The sequence below is a fragment of the Triturus cristatus genome, chromosome 7 (genome assembly GCF_964204655.1).
Source record: "Triturus cristatus chromosome 7, aTriCri1.1, whole genome shotgun sequence".
Classification (NCBI taxonomy): Eukaryota; Metazoa; Chordata; class Amphibia; order Caudata; family Salamandridae; genus Triturus; species Triturus cristatus.
Window position 1 is genome coordinate 3359905 of NC_140590.1, and position 16582 is coordinate 3376486.

Consider the following 16582-nt stretch of genomic DNA (forward strand, 5'->3'; position numbering starts at 1 on the left):
CAGCAGAACCAGCGGTCTCACATGGACATTGAATAAGGTCGGGCTTAATGCTGACCCCTGGGGCACCCCACAGCGCAGTGGGTGAGTGCGGGAGTGGAAGGGAGGGGCCAAAACTTGGACGGTCAGGCCATCTAGGAAGGATGAAAACCAGGAGAGGGCCATGTGATCTGGGTTTGGATCCATTGTGATCAGGGTTTGAATCCCATGTGATTAGGAGTGGGATCTCATGTGATTAGGATTCGGGGTCAGGATTGGAATCCCATGTGGTCTGGATTAGGGTCAGGATTGGGATCCCATGTGGTTGGGATTGAGATCCCATGTGATCAGGATTTGTGTCCCATGTGTTCAGGAGTGGGATCTCATGTGATAAGGGTTTGGATCCCATGTGATTAGGGTTTGAATCCCATGTGATCAGGAATGGGATCTCATGTGGTCAGGATTTGGATCCCATGTGGTCAGGATTGAGATCCTATGTGGTCGCAATTGGAATCTCATGTGTTAAGGAATGGGGTCGGGAATAGGATCACAAGTGGTTGGGATTGGGATCCCATGTGATTAGGAGTGGGATCCCATGTGATTAGGATTATGATCCGATGTAGTCGAGATTGGGATCCCGTGAGATCGTGGTCCTGGTTGTTCCATGTGCAGCATGGTATTCCCCATTCCTTGCCTAACAACTTGTGGGGGCCAGTGCCTGCGGCGGCAGTTCACCCTGGGACTGAGAGCTCCTCCTCAGCACACGCGCCAACCCTTCAGAAGAGGAAAGTTTGAGGTTTAAAAATAATAATAATCGGGAGAGCAGTTCTCCCATTCACTTCCATTGAAGGAACCCTTGTTGGCTTCAAGAATCGGGAGTGTCCTGCCTGAGTCTGGTGTATTGGCAGCAGGTTTCAGCCCTGGGCATCTGGAGTCCGCGCCCTCACTCAGTCCTGCCTGTGCCTCTCTCAAGCCTCAGCCCTGGGCATCTGCAGTCAGTGCCCTCACTCAGTCATGCCCATGCCTCTCTCCAGCCTCAGCCCTGGGCATCTGGAGTCCACACCCTCACTCAGTCATGCCCATGCCTCTCTCCAGCCTCAGCCCTGCCCAGGCCTAAGCCCAGTCTCAGCCCTGGGCATCTAGAGTCAGCGCCCTCACTCAGTCCTGCACATGCCCGTGTCCAGCCTCAGCCCTGGGTATCTGGAGTGAGCGCCCTCACTCAGTCCTGCCCATGCCAATGTCCATCCTCAGTCCCTGGGCATCTGGAGTCAGTGCCCTCAATCAGTCCTGCCCATGCCTGTGCCCAGTCTCAGCCCTGCCCAGCCTCAGTCCTGCCCATGCCTCAGTCCTACCCATGCCTGTGCCCAGCCTCTGCCCTGCCCATGCGTGTGCCCAGCCTCAGTCCTGCCCATGTCCGTGCTCACCTCAGCCCTGCCCATGCCTGTGCCCAGCCTCAGCCCTGCCCAGCCCCAGTCCTGCCCATGCCTCAGTCCTGCCCATGCCTGTGCACAGTCTCAGTCCTGCCCATGCCTGTGTCCAGCCTCAGTCCTGTCCATGCCTGTGCCCAGCCTCAGTCCTGACCATGCCTGTGCCCAGCCTCAGCCCTGCCCATGCCTGTGCACAGCCTCAGTCCTGCCCATGCCTGTGCCCAGCCTCAGCCCTGCCCATGCCTCAGTCCTGCCCATGCCTGTGCCCAGCCTCAGCCCTGCCCATGCCTGTGCACAGCCTCAGTCCTGCCCATGCCTCAGTCCTGCCCATGCCTGTGCCCAGCCTCAGTCCTGACCATGCCTCAGTCCTCCCCATGCCTGTGCCCAGCCTCAGCCCTGCCCAGCCTCAGTCCTGCCCATGCCTCAGTCCTGACCATGCCTCAGTCCTCCCCATGCCTGTGCCCAGCCTTAGCCCTGCCCATGCCTGTGCCCAGCCTCAGCCCTGCCCATTCCTGTGCACAGCCTCAGTCCTGCCCAGCCTCAGTCCTGCCCATGCCTGTGCCCAGCCTCAGCCCTGCTCATACCTGAGCCCAGCCTCAGCCCAGCCTCAGCCCTGCACATGCCGGAGCCCAGCCTCAGCCCTGCCCATGCCTGTGCCCAGCCTCAGCCGTGCCCATGCCTGTGCACAGCCTCAGTCCTGCCCATGCCTCAGTCCTGCCCATGCCTGTGCCCAGCCTCAGCCCTGCCCATGCCTGTGCCCAGCCTCAGCCCTGCCCATGCCTGTGACCAGCCTCAGCCCTGCCCATGCCTGTGCCCAGCCTCAGCCCTGCCCAGCCTCAGTCCTGACCATGCCTCAGTCCTCCCCATGCCTGTGCCCAGCCTCAGCCCTGCCCATGCCTGAGCCCAGCCTCAGCCTCAGTCCTGCCCAGCCTCAGTCCTGCCCATGCCTGTGCCCAGCCTCAGCCCTGCCCATGCCTGAGCCCAGCCTCAGCCCAACCTCAGCCCTGCCCATGCCTGAGCCCAGCCTCAGTCCTGCCCATGCCTGTGCCCAGCCTCAGCCCTGCCCATGCCTCAGTCCTGCCCATGCCTGTGCCCAGCCCCAGCCCTGCCCATGCCTGTGCACAGCCTCAGTCCTCAGTCCTGCCCATGCCTCAGTCCTGCCCATGCCTGTGCCCAGCCTCAGTCCTGACCATGCCTCAGTCCTCCCCATGCCTGTGCCCAGCCTCAGCCCTGCCCAGCCTCAGTCCTGCCCATGCCTGTGCCCAGCCTCAGCCCTGCCCATGCCTGAGCCCAGCCTGAGCCCAGCCTCAGCCCTGCCCATGCCTGAGCCCAGCCTCAGCCCTGCCCATGCCTGTGCCCAGCCTCAGCCCTGCCCATGCCTGTGCCCAGCCTCAGCCCTGCCCATGCCTGTGCCCAGCCTCAGCCCTGCCCATGCCTCTCTCAAGCCTCAGCCCTGGGCATCTGGAGTCCACACCCTCACTCAGTCATGCCCATGCCTCTCTCCAGCCTCAGCCCTGCCCAGGCCTAAGCCCAGCCTCAGCCCTGGGCATCTCTAGTCAGCGCCCTCACTCAGTCCTGCACATGCCCGTGTCCAGCCTCAGCCCTGGGTATCTGGAGTGAGCGCCCTCACTCAGTCCTGCCCATGCCTGTGTCCATCCTCAGGCCCTGGGCATCTGGAATCCGTGCTCTGACTCAGTCCACCCATTGCCCGTGTCTAGCCTCAGGCCCTGGGCTTCTGGAGTCAGCACCCTCACTCAGTCCTGCCCATTCCTCTCTCCAGCCTCAGCCCTGGGCATCTGGAGTCCACGCCCTCAATCAGTCCTGCCCATGCCTCTCACCAACCTCAGGCCCTGGGCATCTGGAGTCCGCGCCCTCACACAGTCCTGCCCATGCCTGTGCCCAGCCTCAGCCCTGCCCAGCCTCAGTCCTGCCCATGCCTCAGTCCTACCCATGCCTGTGTCCCAGCCTCCGCCCTGCCCATGCCTGTGCCCAGCCTCAGTCCTGCCCATGTGTGTGCTCACCTCACCTCAGCCCTGCCCATGCCTGTGCCCAGCCTCAGCCCTGCCCAGCCCCAGTCCTGCCCATGCCTCAGTCCTGCCCATGCCTGTGCACAGGCTCAGTCCTGCCCATGCCTGTGTCCAGCCTCAGTCCTGTCCATGCCTGTGCCCAGCCTCAGTCCTGCCCATACCTGTGCCCAGCCTCAGCCCTGCCCATGCCTCAGTCCTGCCCATGCCTGTGCCCAGCCTCAGCCCTGCCCATGCCTGTGCACAGCCTCAGTCCTGCCCATGCCTCGGTCCTGCCCATGCCTGTGCCCAGCCTCAGTCCTGACCATGCCTCAGTCCTCCCCATGCCTGTGCCCAGCCTCAGCCCTGCCCAGCCTCAGCCCTGCCCAGCCTCAGTCCTGCCCATGCCTCAGTCCTGACCATGCCTCAGTCCTCCCCATGCCTGTGCCCAGCCTCAGCCCTGCCCATGCCTGTGCCCAGCCTCAGCCCTGCCCATTCCTGTGCACAGCCTCAGTCCTGCCCAGCCTCAGTCCTGCCCATGCCTGTGCCCAGCCTCAGCCCTGCCCATGCCTGAGCCCAGCCTCAGCCCAGCCTCAGCCCTGCCTGTTAGACCCGGCCTCGTGGTATGGCCATCCCTGTCCCCGCACCACATACCCTGACCCATGCACCTCATGCAGCCCCCGAGCACACGACCTAGCCGATCCTTCCCACCAGACCACACACACACCCGACCCGGACTTCCCCGTCCGTGGCCATCCTCCTTTCGGCTACACCGGGCCCGCGTGCCCACTTCATGCCCCATGATGGCCGCCCGGCCCCAGCGCGACCCTGGACTAGAGGCGCCACTCCAGCTGGAGGACATCGCGCTCCCATTGGGATGAGAGAGGGAGGAGCAGTTTCCATCGCACCTCTGGGCTCCCCTGGGAAGGGAGGTTTCGATCGGCCCTCCGGCCTCCCCGAGGGCTGGCTCCACGCCTGCTGGGTGTCTGGGACTCCTCCCGACCCGGCCCTGAAAGGATCAAAAGACAATGGCAGGAAACTCCGACAAGCGACCCCCAGGTGACAAGACCCCTGCCTGCACAGACTCCGGACATCAAAGAGGAGTCGACCTATAAGAAGGGGTGCTCTGGGACTATCCGGCAGATTCGCCTTTGGAAAACACCTGAGCCCTGCTGAGTGACTCGCGGCTCCCTGAAGATCGTAAGACCTCCGAACTTGTGCTTGAGCCCTGCTGAGTGACTCGCGGCTCCCTAAAGATCGTAAGACCTCCGAACTTGTGCTTGAGCCCTGCTGAGTGACTCGCGGCTCCCTGAAGATCGTAAGACCTCCGAACTTGTTCTTGAGCCCTGCTGAGTGACTCGCGGCTCCCACAGACTCTCCTGGTCCCGCCGGACCCCGACGACGACAAGCGTATCCCCCAGCTCGAGGATTGTGAGCTGTGCGCCGGGTACGCTCCTGCATTTGATCCATATCCCCAAAGACTGTCCCGCTACCTCCTACCCCCCCCCCGAGACTCTGTGAGCCCGTGCTCTACTTGTATATACTTGCCTCGCTGATCATAAAGATCCTACGACTCCGATTTGATAAAGATTTGTTCTTAAGAACTCACGGTGTGGCGTCCCTTTGTCATGTGGTGCCGAGTGTACGATCCTAGATACGAGATTCCTCCCCTGAGGAGTCTCCCGCCAGTGCCCGACTACGATACCTCGAGGGTTGGTCTCAGGATAGTCAGGGCTCCCTCCGGGCTCCTCTGAGGTCGCCTTCTAACATTGGTGGCAAGCGACGGGATTCGGGCCCATAATCTAGAGATCGTACCGTAAACGGCTGACGCACTACCGACAAAGATGGCAGAAGGAAACGCCATGAGTCTCACAGAAAACGACACCAGTACCGTGTTCCAGGCGGAACAACTGGAAGAATACACGCACAGAGAACTGAAGCAATTCTGCAAAGAACTAAAAATCGCTACCACTGGTCTCAACACCAAAGAAGATATGCAGAAGGCACTGAAAGCTTGGGTGGATTCTGGAGCCCCCCGCCCAGAAGGAGCGGTGGAACTCCACGACGAAGCTGGACACTCCCAAGGAGAACGCAGCAGCAACCAGGTGCAAAGCTTCGTACCAGACGGGGGCCTATCCCCGGAGGAACTCGCAGACAGAGAGAGAAGTCGCCATCACAAACTCGAATTGGCCAAACTTAAAATTGAGGGCGAGTTGAAATTAGCCGAGAAAAAGCTAGCAGTGGAACAGATGCGAGTACAAGGAGAACTTGAAGAGAAGAAACTCCAATGGGAACACGAAGGAAGGAGACTTCAACTGGAGCACGAACGCAGCTTGAAGGAAATCGAGCTAAAAGCAAAAAGCGAAGAGGCGCGGCCCCCGGGGAACCGAGAGGCGGCCTCCCCGGTGGAGCAGAAGGTCCACATTCCCAAGGATGTGGTCAAAGAATATTACAAAAACGATGACATCCAACAGTGGTTCAGGGCATACGAGGTCGCCATGACCTCCCATCGGGTCCCGCAGAAGGATTGGGGGGCCGGGTTGTGGGGACGACTCCTGAGCGAAGGGAGAGACACCCTGCTTGACCTACCCACCTCCATGCAGACCTCCTACAACCACATGAAAGAGGCCCTCCTCACAAGGTACGGCCTCACCCCGGAGATGTACCGCCAGCGGTTCCGGGACTGCAGGAAGATCCCGGGCACCACCTGGGTGGAATATGTAAACTTCTTCAGCCGTGCATTCGATGGGTGGATCAAGGGCAGCAAGGTAACCACCCTAGAAGAACTAACCGACCTCATGTTGTGGGAGCACCTGGCTGCGAACCGCTTTGTGGAACTACGCCAGCATCTGCTCGACAGCAAGCTCACGGATCCAAGAAAGCTGGCTGTCGAGGCGGATCGCTGGACCAACACCCGGGTCTCCCGGGGCCCCGTACGAGAGTACCCCCGAGCCAGTCAGGGACCACCCCGCCAGAGAGGGGGGGGGACCAGGGAGGGCAGAGAGAGTCCCAGTCCAGTCCCCCAAAAACCCAACCTCCGCCTTTCCCGGCGCCCCCACCAGCTGTATCCGGCCCACCCGTGAGACGGGGGCACCGGGTGACCATCACTTGTTTCCGTTGTCAGAAGCCCGGGCATTACGCCAACGACCCTGAATGCCCCATGGCCCCACACATCACCCCGACAGCACCCCCCGCTAGACAGATAGCCAATGTAGCCCTTGGGGAGAAGGTTGAGGAGACCGTAGAGTGGGAACCCGCTGCCATGGCCCTAGTATCATTAGGAGATAGAGAAATGGTGCCTGGAAGCCTCCTGCCCTCCAACACGAAGAAATATGGGCAGGCGTAACGAACAATGGCCACCAGGTAGAGGCCCTTCATGACACCGGGGCCAGCATCACCGGTGTCCTCAGTCATTTAGTCAACGAAGACCAGGTCCTACCCAACGTCTTTTGCCCGGTAATTTCCGCTGACAATACGGAAAGTCTGTGTAAGGTAGCCCTGGTGCCTTTTGAATGGGGAGGGGTGGTCGGTAAACTCAAAGTCGCAGTGAGAACCTCCCAGCCAGTCGACTGTCTCCTGGGGAACGACCTGGAAAGTTCCCCCTGGAAACAAGTCGAGCGCAAGACCCACCTAGGGATGATGGGTCTCCCTAAGTGGGTGTGCGCCACCACCCGATCTATGGCAGCCCGACTGACCCCCTTGGGGAAGTCGAAGACGCCCCGACCACGGAAGACAGGATGGTCCCCGCCGAGGGTCCCCACATCCCCCCACAAGGAGGGCCGGTCGCCAGCGACTAACCCCCCACCTTCCGACTCCGCACAGGTCACCGAGTTAGGCGATCTGCCCGAGTTGGCCCAGTGGCGCCACGAGGGGGGCCCCTCCCGAGAGGAGTTCTGCCGGGAACAAGCTACCTGTCCTTCCCTGGTCGGGCCCCGGCAACAAGCAGAGGCCCAGGCCGCGGGCGACTAAACTGGAACACACCGGGTGTATTGGGAAAATGACCTTTTGTACAGCGAGCAGAAGTCGGTGGAGCTAGGATCCGCCTGGGTGCTGGTGGTACCCCTACGCTTCTGAGACCTCCTCCTGGGCTTGGCCCATGATGTCCCCCTCGCAGGCCACTTGGGCCAGGACAAAACCTACAGTCGCCTCGTGACTCACTTCTACTGGCCCAGAATGAAAGCGGATGTAGAAGCCCACTGCAAGTCCTGTCCCACGTGCCAGGCTAGTGGAAAGAGCGGAGGAAAGCGCAAGGCTCCCCTCCAACCCTTCCCTGTCGTCAGTACCCCTTTTGAACGGGTCGGGATCGACATCGTGGGCCCCCTGGACCCCTCAACCTCCCAAGGTCACTGCTTTATCCTCGTCCTGGTGGATCATGCCACCCGATACCCTGAAGCCATACCCCTGCGCACCATCACAGCCCCCGTGGTGGGCCGGGCGTTGATGGGAATCTTTTCCCGTATGGGTTTCCCCCGCGAGGTCGTGAGCGATCGCGCCACGAACTTCATCTCCAAATACATGACGTCCCTGTGGCAACAATGTGGAGTGTCCTATAAGTTCACCACCCCGTACCACCCCCAAGGAAATGGCCTGGTAGAGCGGTTTAACCGGACTCTGAAGGGGATGATCGCGGGCCTGGAAGAGCCCCTCCAGCGTAAGTGGGACGTCCTGCTCCCCTGCCTCCTGTTCGCCTACCGAGAAGTCCCCCAGAAATCCTTGGGGTTCAGCCCATTTGAGTTACTCTATGGGCACCCCGTCCGGGGGCCCCCCAGCCTGGTCAAAGAAGGGTGGGAGGCGGCGCCCCGAAACACCCCACAAGATGTGTTCCGATACGTCCTGACCCTCCGGAACCAGACTAGGAAGTTCCGAGAGCTGGCCGAGGCCAACCTGGAGGCGAGCCAGGAAGAGATGAAGCGCTGGTACGACCAGAACGCCACTCTGGTCGTGTTCCAGCTGGGCCAGCAGGTATGGGTTATGGCCCCCGTGAAACCTTGCGCCCTCCAGGATAAATGGACCGGGCCCTTCAAAGTGATTGAGCGGAAGAGCCAGGTCACGTACTTGGTGGACGTCCAGTCACCACGGGACCCCCTCCGGGTCCTTCACGTGAACCGCCTCAAACCTCACTTTGTGCGGACGGAACTGAGCCTCCTGCTGGCCACCGATGACGGGGCCGAAGAGGAGTCAGATCCCCTCCCTGATCTCCTGTGTACCAAAGAGAAGGATGGCTCCGTGGAGGGAGTGAACCTCTCCCCCTCCCTCACTTCCCAGCAATGGGAGGATTGCCGCCAGCTCCTCGGGCAGTTTTCCGACCTATTCTCTCTGGTCCCCCAAGTCACCGACTGGTGTGTCCATGACGTGGACACCGGAGACAGCCCGCCGGTGAAACACCGAGCCTACTGCGTCCCTGATTGGGTCCGGTCCTGCATTCAAGCCGAGGTCTCGAAGATGTTGACCTTGGGAGTGATCGAACCCTCAGACAGTCCCTGGGCCAGCCCCGTGGTCCTGGTCCCGAAAGCAGCTGCCCCCGGTGTCGCCCCAGAACTCCGCTTCTGCGTGGACTACCGGGGACTCAAAGAAGTCACCCGAGCCGATGCCTACCCCATTCCCCGAGCCGACGAGCTCATTGACCGACTCGGGGCTGCTCGGTTCCTCAGCACATTCGATCTCACCTGCGGCTATTGGCAAATTTCGCTCACGGAAGGAGCCAAGGAGCGGTCCGCCTTCTCCACCCCGGATGGGCACTATCGCTTTCGCGATGAAAAATGCCCCGGCCACCTTCCAGCGACTGGTAAATAGAGTCCTGGCCGGGCTGGAAAAGTTCAGCGCTGCCTATCTAGACGATATCGCGGTTTTCAGTTCCGAATGGAGTGAGCACCTCCGGAGGGTGCTAACCGCCCTGCGCCAGGCAGGCCTCACCGTGAAAGCCAGCAAATGCCAGATTGGGCAAAGTTCGGTAGTCTACCTGGGGCACCAGGTCGGAAGCGGCCAGGTCGCCCCTCTACAGCCCAAGATCAACGCCATACTAGCCTGGGAACCGCCCACTACCCAAACGGAGGTCCGAGCCTTTCTGGGCCTCACGGGCTACTACCGGAGATTCATCCGGGGGTACGGCAGCCTGGTCGGTCCCCTCACGGAACTCACGTCCAAGAAACAACCCAAGAAAGTGCAGTGGACCTCTGCCTGCCAAGAGGCGTTCGATGCCCTGAAAACGGCCATGTGCACTGCCCCCGTCCTCCAGGCCCCCGACTACTCCAAGGAGTTTGAGGTACAAACGGACGTCTCCGAGCACGGCATTGGGGCCGTCCTGTCCCAGGTGAATGACCAAGGCCTAGACCAGCCCGTAGCCTTCCTCAGCCGAAGGCTGTTGCCCAGAGAACAGAGATGGAGCACCATCGAGCGCGAGGCGTTCGCCGTAGTCTGGGCCCTCAAGAAGTTACGCCCCTATCTGTTCGGCACCCATTTCAAAGTCCAAACCGACCATCGCCCCTTGCGATGGCTCATGCAGATGCGAGGAGAAAACCCCAAACTACTGCGGTGCTCAATCTCCCTCCAGGGGATGGATTTCACCGTGGAACATCGCCCGGGTACTGACCACGCCAACGCCGATGGCCTCTCCCGGTTCTTCCGCCTCAGCGAAGAGAACCCCCAAGAAGATGGGTAGTTCTCTCCGGCTTTCAGCTGGGGGGGACGCGTGTTAGACCCGGCCTCGTGGTATGGCCATCCCTGTCCCCGCACCACATACCCTGACCCATGCACCTCATGCAGCCCCCGAGCACACGGAGCCGATCCTTCCCACCAGACCACACACACACCCGACCCGGACTTCCCCGTCCGTGGCCGTCCTCCTTTCGGCCACACCGGGCCCGCGTGCCCACTTCATGCCCCATGATGGCCGCCCGGCCCCAGCGCGACCCTGGCCTAGAGGCGCCACTTCGGCTGGAGGACATCGCGCTCCCATTGGGATGAGAGAGGGAGGAGCAGTTTCCATCGCACCTCTGGGCTCCCCTGGGAAGGGGGGTTTCGATCGGCCCTCCGGCCCCCCTGAGGGCTGGCTCCACGCCTGCTGGGTGTCTGGGACTCCTCCCGACCCGGCCTTGAAAGGATCAAAAGACAATGGCAGGAAACCCCGACAAGCGACCCCCAGGTGACAAGACCCCTGCCTGCACAGACTCCGGACATCAAAGAGGAGTCGACCTATAACAAGGGGTGCTCTGGGACTATCCGGCAGATTCGCCTTTGGAAAACACCTGAGCCCTGCTGAGTGACTCGCGGCTCCCTGAAGATCGTAAGACCTCCGAAATTGTGCTTGAGCCCTGCTGAGTGACTCGCGGCTCCCTAAAGATCGTAAGACCTCCGAACTTGTGCTTGAGCCCTGCTGAGTGACTCGCGGCTCGCTGAAGATCGTAAGACCTCCGAACTTGCGCTTGAGCCCTGCTGAGTGACTCGCGGCTCCCACAGACTCTCCTGGTCCCGCCGGACCCCGACGACGACAAGCGTATCCCCCAGCTCGAGGATTGTGAGCTGTGCGCCGAGTACGCTCCTGCATTTGATCCATATCCCCAAAGACTGTCCCGCTACCTCCTACCCCCCCCGAGACTCTGTGAGCCCGTGCTCTACTTGTATATACTTGCCTCGCTGATCATAAAGATCCTACGACTCCGATTTGATAAAGATTTGTTCTTAAGAACTCACGGTGTGGCGTCCCTTTGTCATGTGGTGCCGAGTGTACGATCCTAGATACGAGATTCCTCCCCTGAGGAGTCTCCCGCCAGTGCCCGACTACGATACCTCGAGGGTTGGTCTCAGGATAGTCAGGGCCCCCTCCGGGCTCCTCTGAGGTCGCCTTCTAACACTGCCCACGCCTGAGCCCAGCCTCAGCCCTGCCCATGCCTGTGCCCAGCCTCAGCCCTGCCCATGCCTGTGCCCAGCCTCAGTCCTGACCATGCCTCAGTCCTCCCCATGCCTGTGCCCTGCCTCAGACCTGCCCAGCCTCAGCCCTGCCCAGCCTCAGTCCTGCCCATGCCACAGTCCTGACCATGCCTCAGTCCTGCCCATGCCTGTGCCCAGCCTCAGCCCTGCCCATGCCTGTGCCCGGCCTCAGCCCTGCCCATTCCTGTGCACAGCCTCAGTCCTGCCCAGCCTCAGTCCTGCCCATGCCTGTGCCCAGCCTCAGCCCTGCCCATGCCTGAGCCCAGCCTCAGCCCAGCCTCATCCCTGCCCATGCCTGTGCACAGCCTCAGTCCTGCCCATGCCTCAGTCCTGTCCATGCCTGTGCCCAGCCTCAGCCCTGCCCATGCCTGTGCCCAGCCTCAGTCCTGACCATGCCTCAGTCCTGCCCATGCCTGTGCCCAGCCTCATCCCTGCCCATGCCTGTGCCCAGCCTCAGCACCCCCTGCACTCACCTTCAGGACAGAGGCGTCCAGGACCCGCCCCTTCTGCTGCGCCAGATCCTGGAAGAACTTCAGGGTGATGCTCAGCACCCCTGTGTTGGTGATGCTCTCGTGGGTCTGGGTCTTTCCCATTCCAGGGAGGGTCAGCTCCAGGTTGGGCAGGAAGGAGTGGGCAGAGTGGAGGAGACACAAGGCCAGGACCAGAACCCTCCGCGGGGCAGCCATTGTGTGGCACGTGCAGCAAATCCTGCAAAGAGGTACCGGAAATTACGTGGGGACTGACCACCAGGCTCATTTTACAAGACAGTCACTCAAAAACATTCCACGAGCAGATCTGAGTGCAAAGATGTCTCTGGAGGTGGTTTCCCGAGAGTGTTTGTTCAGCGTGCTGCAAACCTGCAGGAAGAACCAGAGGTGATGGCGTTGCACAAGCTTGGACAGATGCTGTGCAAGCTTCCCTCACACACACACCCACACAGAGAGAGGGGACACAGTACAGGCAGCAGAAGTGCAAGCTTCCCTCACACACACACACACACATGCACAGACACACACACACACACACACACACACACAGACAGAGAGGGGACACAGTACAGGCAGGAGAAGTGCAAGCGTCCATCACACACACACACACACACAGAGGGGACACAGAACAGGCAGCAGACATGCAAGCTTCCCGCACACACACACACACACACACACAGAGGGAACACAGTACAGGCAGGAGAAGTGCAAGTTTCCCCCCCCCCCCACACACACACACACACACACAGGGGACACAGTACAGGCAGGAGAAGTGCAAGCGTCCCTCACACACACACACCCACTCAGAGAGTGGGGACACAGTACAGGCAGCAGAAGTGCAAGCTTCCCTCACACACACACACACACACAGAGGGGACACAGTACAGGCAGGAGAGGTGCAAGCTTCCCTCACACACACACAGCCGGTAGAGCACAGCAGCAGTGTGATCACATGCGCACAGAGAGAGGGGACACAGTACAGGCAGGAGAAGTGCAAGCTTCCCTCTCACACACACACACACACAGAGGGGACACAGTACAGGCAGGAGAGGTGCAAGCTTCCCACACACACACAGCCGGTAGAGCACAGCAGCAGTGCAATCACATGCACACAGAGAGAGGGGACACAGTACAGGCAGGAGAAGTGCAAGCTTCCCTCTCTCTCACACACACACACACACACACAGAGGGGACACAGTACAGGCAGGAGAAGTGCAAGCTTCCCTGACACACACACAGCTGGTAGAGCACAGCAGCAGTGCAAACACACGCACACACAGAGTGGGGACACAGTACAAGCAGCAGAAGTACGAGCTTCACATATACACAACACAGTCCAGAATCTGGAAGCCACAGTTCAAGCTTCCCTCACTCACACACACACACACACAGCCGGTACAGCACAGCAGCAGTGCAAACACACGCACAAATGGAGAGGGGACACAGTACAGGCAGCAGAAGTGCAAGCTTCACATATACACAACACAGTACAGCATCTGGAAGCCGCAGTGCAAGCTTCCCTCACACAAACAAAGCCTGTATAGCACAGCACCAGTGCAAACACACACAGAGAGAGAGAGAGAGGACACAGTACAGGCAGCAGAAGTGCAAGCTTCCCTCACACACACACACACACAGAAAGGGGACACAGTACAGGCAAGAGAAGTGCAAGCTTCCCTCACACACACACACACACACACACACACAGCCGGTACAGCACAGCAGCAGTGCAAACACACGCACAAATGGAGAGGGGACACAGTACAGGCAGCAGAAGTGTGAGCTTCACATGTACACAACACAGTACAGAATTTGGAGGCCACAGTGAAGTTTCCCTCACACAAACAAAGCCTGTATAGCACAGCACCAGTGCAAACACACAGAGAGAGAGAGAGAGAGGACACAGTACAGGCAGCAGAAGTGCAAGCTTCCCTCACACACACACACACACAGAAAGGGGACACAGTACAGGCAAGAGAAGTGCAAGCTTCCCTCACACACACACAGAGGGGACACAGTACAGGCAGCATACATGCAAGCTTCCCTCACACACACACACAGAGGGGACACAGTACAGGCAGGAGAAGTGCAAGCTTCCCTCACACACACACACACACAGAGGGGACATAGTACAGGCAGCAGACATGCAAGTTTCCCTCACACACACACAGAGGGGACACAGTACAGGCAGAAGAAGTGCAAGCTTCCCTCACACACACACAGAGAGGGGACACAGTACAGGCAGGAGAAGTGCACGCTTCCCTCCCACACACACAGCCGGTAGAGCACAGCAGCAGTGCAAACACATGCACACAGAGAGAGGGGACACAGTACAGGCAGGAGAAGTGCAAGCTTCCCTCACACACACACACACAGACACAGAGGGGACACAGTACAGGCAGGAGAAGTGCAAGCTTCACACACACACACACACACGGGACACAGTACAGGCAGCAGAAGTGCAAGCTTCCCTCACACATACACACACACACACACACACAGAGGTGGCACAGTACAGGCAGGAGAAGTGCAAGCTTCCCTCACACACACAGCTGGTAGAGCACAGCAGCAGTGCAAACACACGCACATAGAGAGAGGGGACACAGTACAGGCAGCAGAAGTGCAAGCTTCACATATACACAACACAGTACAGCATCTGCAAGCCACAGTGCAAGCTTCCCTCACACACACACACACAGCCGGTACAGCACAGCAGCAGTGCAAACACACGCACATAGAGAGAGGGGACACAGTACAGGCAGCAGAAGTGCGAGCTTCACATATACACAACACAGTACAGAATTTGGAGACCACAGTGCAAGCTTCCCTCACACACAAAGCCTGTATAGCACAGCAGCAGTGCAAACACACAGACACAGAGAGAGCGAGGACACAGTACAGGCTTCCCTCACACACACACAGCTGCTAAACGCAGCAACCATAGAAAGAAAAAAAATACAAGGAGAAATACGGATATTTATCCTCTTTGCACATCCCTGACTTAGAATCTGACGCATTCCCAGGATTAGGATTCCTCGTAAATCTGGGAATGCTTCAGATTCCATGGATGTTGCATGAGAACACCCACCTCAACACCCATGGAACGCCCCTTTCACACAGTGATCTTTGTGAAAGGGTCACATATTTACAAGGTGTGAGAAGTTGGCCTGATATATGCTGTCCACTAGTTCTAGTGGGCACCTTGTATCAGTCCAAACAACCCGGTATGGTGATAGGTTAAAGACAACCTTATGAAAGCTATCCTAGTGGTAGCTATGGAGAGCAGCCTTCAGGCTAAGTCTTGAAGGAATGTAAAGCAGCTTGTTTTACCAGTCTATAATCTCTTGAATGACCAAATGAAAGGACAACCACACCAGGTATATATTTAAAATATATGTATTTAAGATCAAACACACCCCTCTGGTCTCTTTATGAGACTCGAGTTCGAAGTACTTAAGTAACAAGTCAGTATTCAACAGTAATAGCACAAATACACGTTTGAGCCCTAGGGGCGTACCAAGCCATATATCAATACAATGGTATAAGAACCACGACTGAACTTGACACAAGGCCTAGAGCCTCTAGAAGTGCTTGGACCTCAAGGAACCACCCAAGGTAGTGACACAGGGGACTCACGGGGGACACGTGCAGTGTGAGAACACAGTCGTGAATCGCTGTTAACTTCTATGGGGAAAGTCGCGGATGGAAATTTAGAGTTTAAGGACACTTAGAGGATATCTACGAGCGAACTCTTTTGGACTTAGAGGTGTCTAGGGCCAACACCCACGGGAGCACCAGAGTACTCGAGTTGCCTCACCCAGGGAAGCCGGGTGCATAGGTGTCAAATGGTGTCGGGTCACTTCGCTGCTTTCAATGGAAGCTGCTCAGGAAGTGCTGCTGCCGTGAAGAGGAGAAGTGTCCGGAGAGATCCAAGCCCGGATCTAGAATGGAAGGAACCTGAAAGCAGAGGGGACAGAGTCTGGGTCACTTACCAGTGACCAAGGGAACGATAGACCAATGCCCACTGATGTCGGGTGCTCCAGGTGAGTTGATGGATGTCTTGACTCTTACATTACATAAAAACGGCAGAAAAAAGTAATGGATCAATTTAAAGAGTACATGAAGAATACGGACAACAAGATTTAATTGATTGGACTCATTCATTCATAAAAGGCTGTGCTGCCGGTATTGGAGCTGAAATAGGGTCCAGGAGTTTTGTTCATTTTGCAGCGCAATTGGACGGAGCGCTTTCCAGGCATGCACGCCTACAAGTACAATTATTGTCAAGTTTCAGAACTATGTTTCAGGATAAGACAGGTGTGCATCTCGCAACTTATGTTTGTATACTTATGTTTGTCTTGACTCTTCAGCCACGAGGTCCAGGAGGTGCTGATGACAACCAGGAGCTGTATTTGAGCTGTGCCATGAAGTTTGTCGAGTGCTGCGGTGTCGGAGAACAGATTGGACCCAACAAGCCTTAGCAACGGCAAGTCACTTGGAAACAAAGAAAGGACGTCGGTGCAGACCAGCAAGGTCTGGGGGACTAACTCAGTGAGGGTAAGTCGGGGAACGTCTAGAGCAACCAGGAAAGCCCAATCAGAAGAGGAGTCGCCTTCGTGGGGACCCACAAGCCAACGGGCTAGCGATCACGAAGAAGCCTCGAGCGGTCGCACTGGAAACTGGACCACGGGTCACTCGTGAAGTGGAGGTCATAAATCTTCGGTGGAGGAGGTGCTCAAGACAGGGGCTACTCGGAGCCCAA

The 16582-nt window shown here is 58.5% G+C and overlaps 1 protein-coding gene across 3 annotated transcripts in view; it reads right to left on the minus strand.

Moving 5' to 3' along the window:
* The window catches only part of LOC146808665 (von Willebrand factor A domain-containing protein 7-like), a 455939-nt gene that overhangs the window by 406381 nt on the left and 32976 nt on the right, over positions 1–16582 (minus strand). For all 3 annotated transcript variants that reach the window (XM_085615458.1, XM_085615459.1, XM_085615460.1), the window contains exon 2: positions 11806–12040. In XM_085615458.1, coding sequence (XP_085471584.1) covers positions 11806–12018 — 213 coding nt within the window. In that variant the 5' untranslated portion in view covers positions 12019–12040. The remainder of the gene's footprint in view (positions 1–11805; positions 12041–16582) is intronic.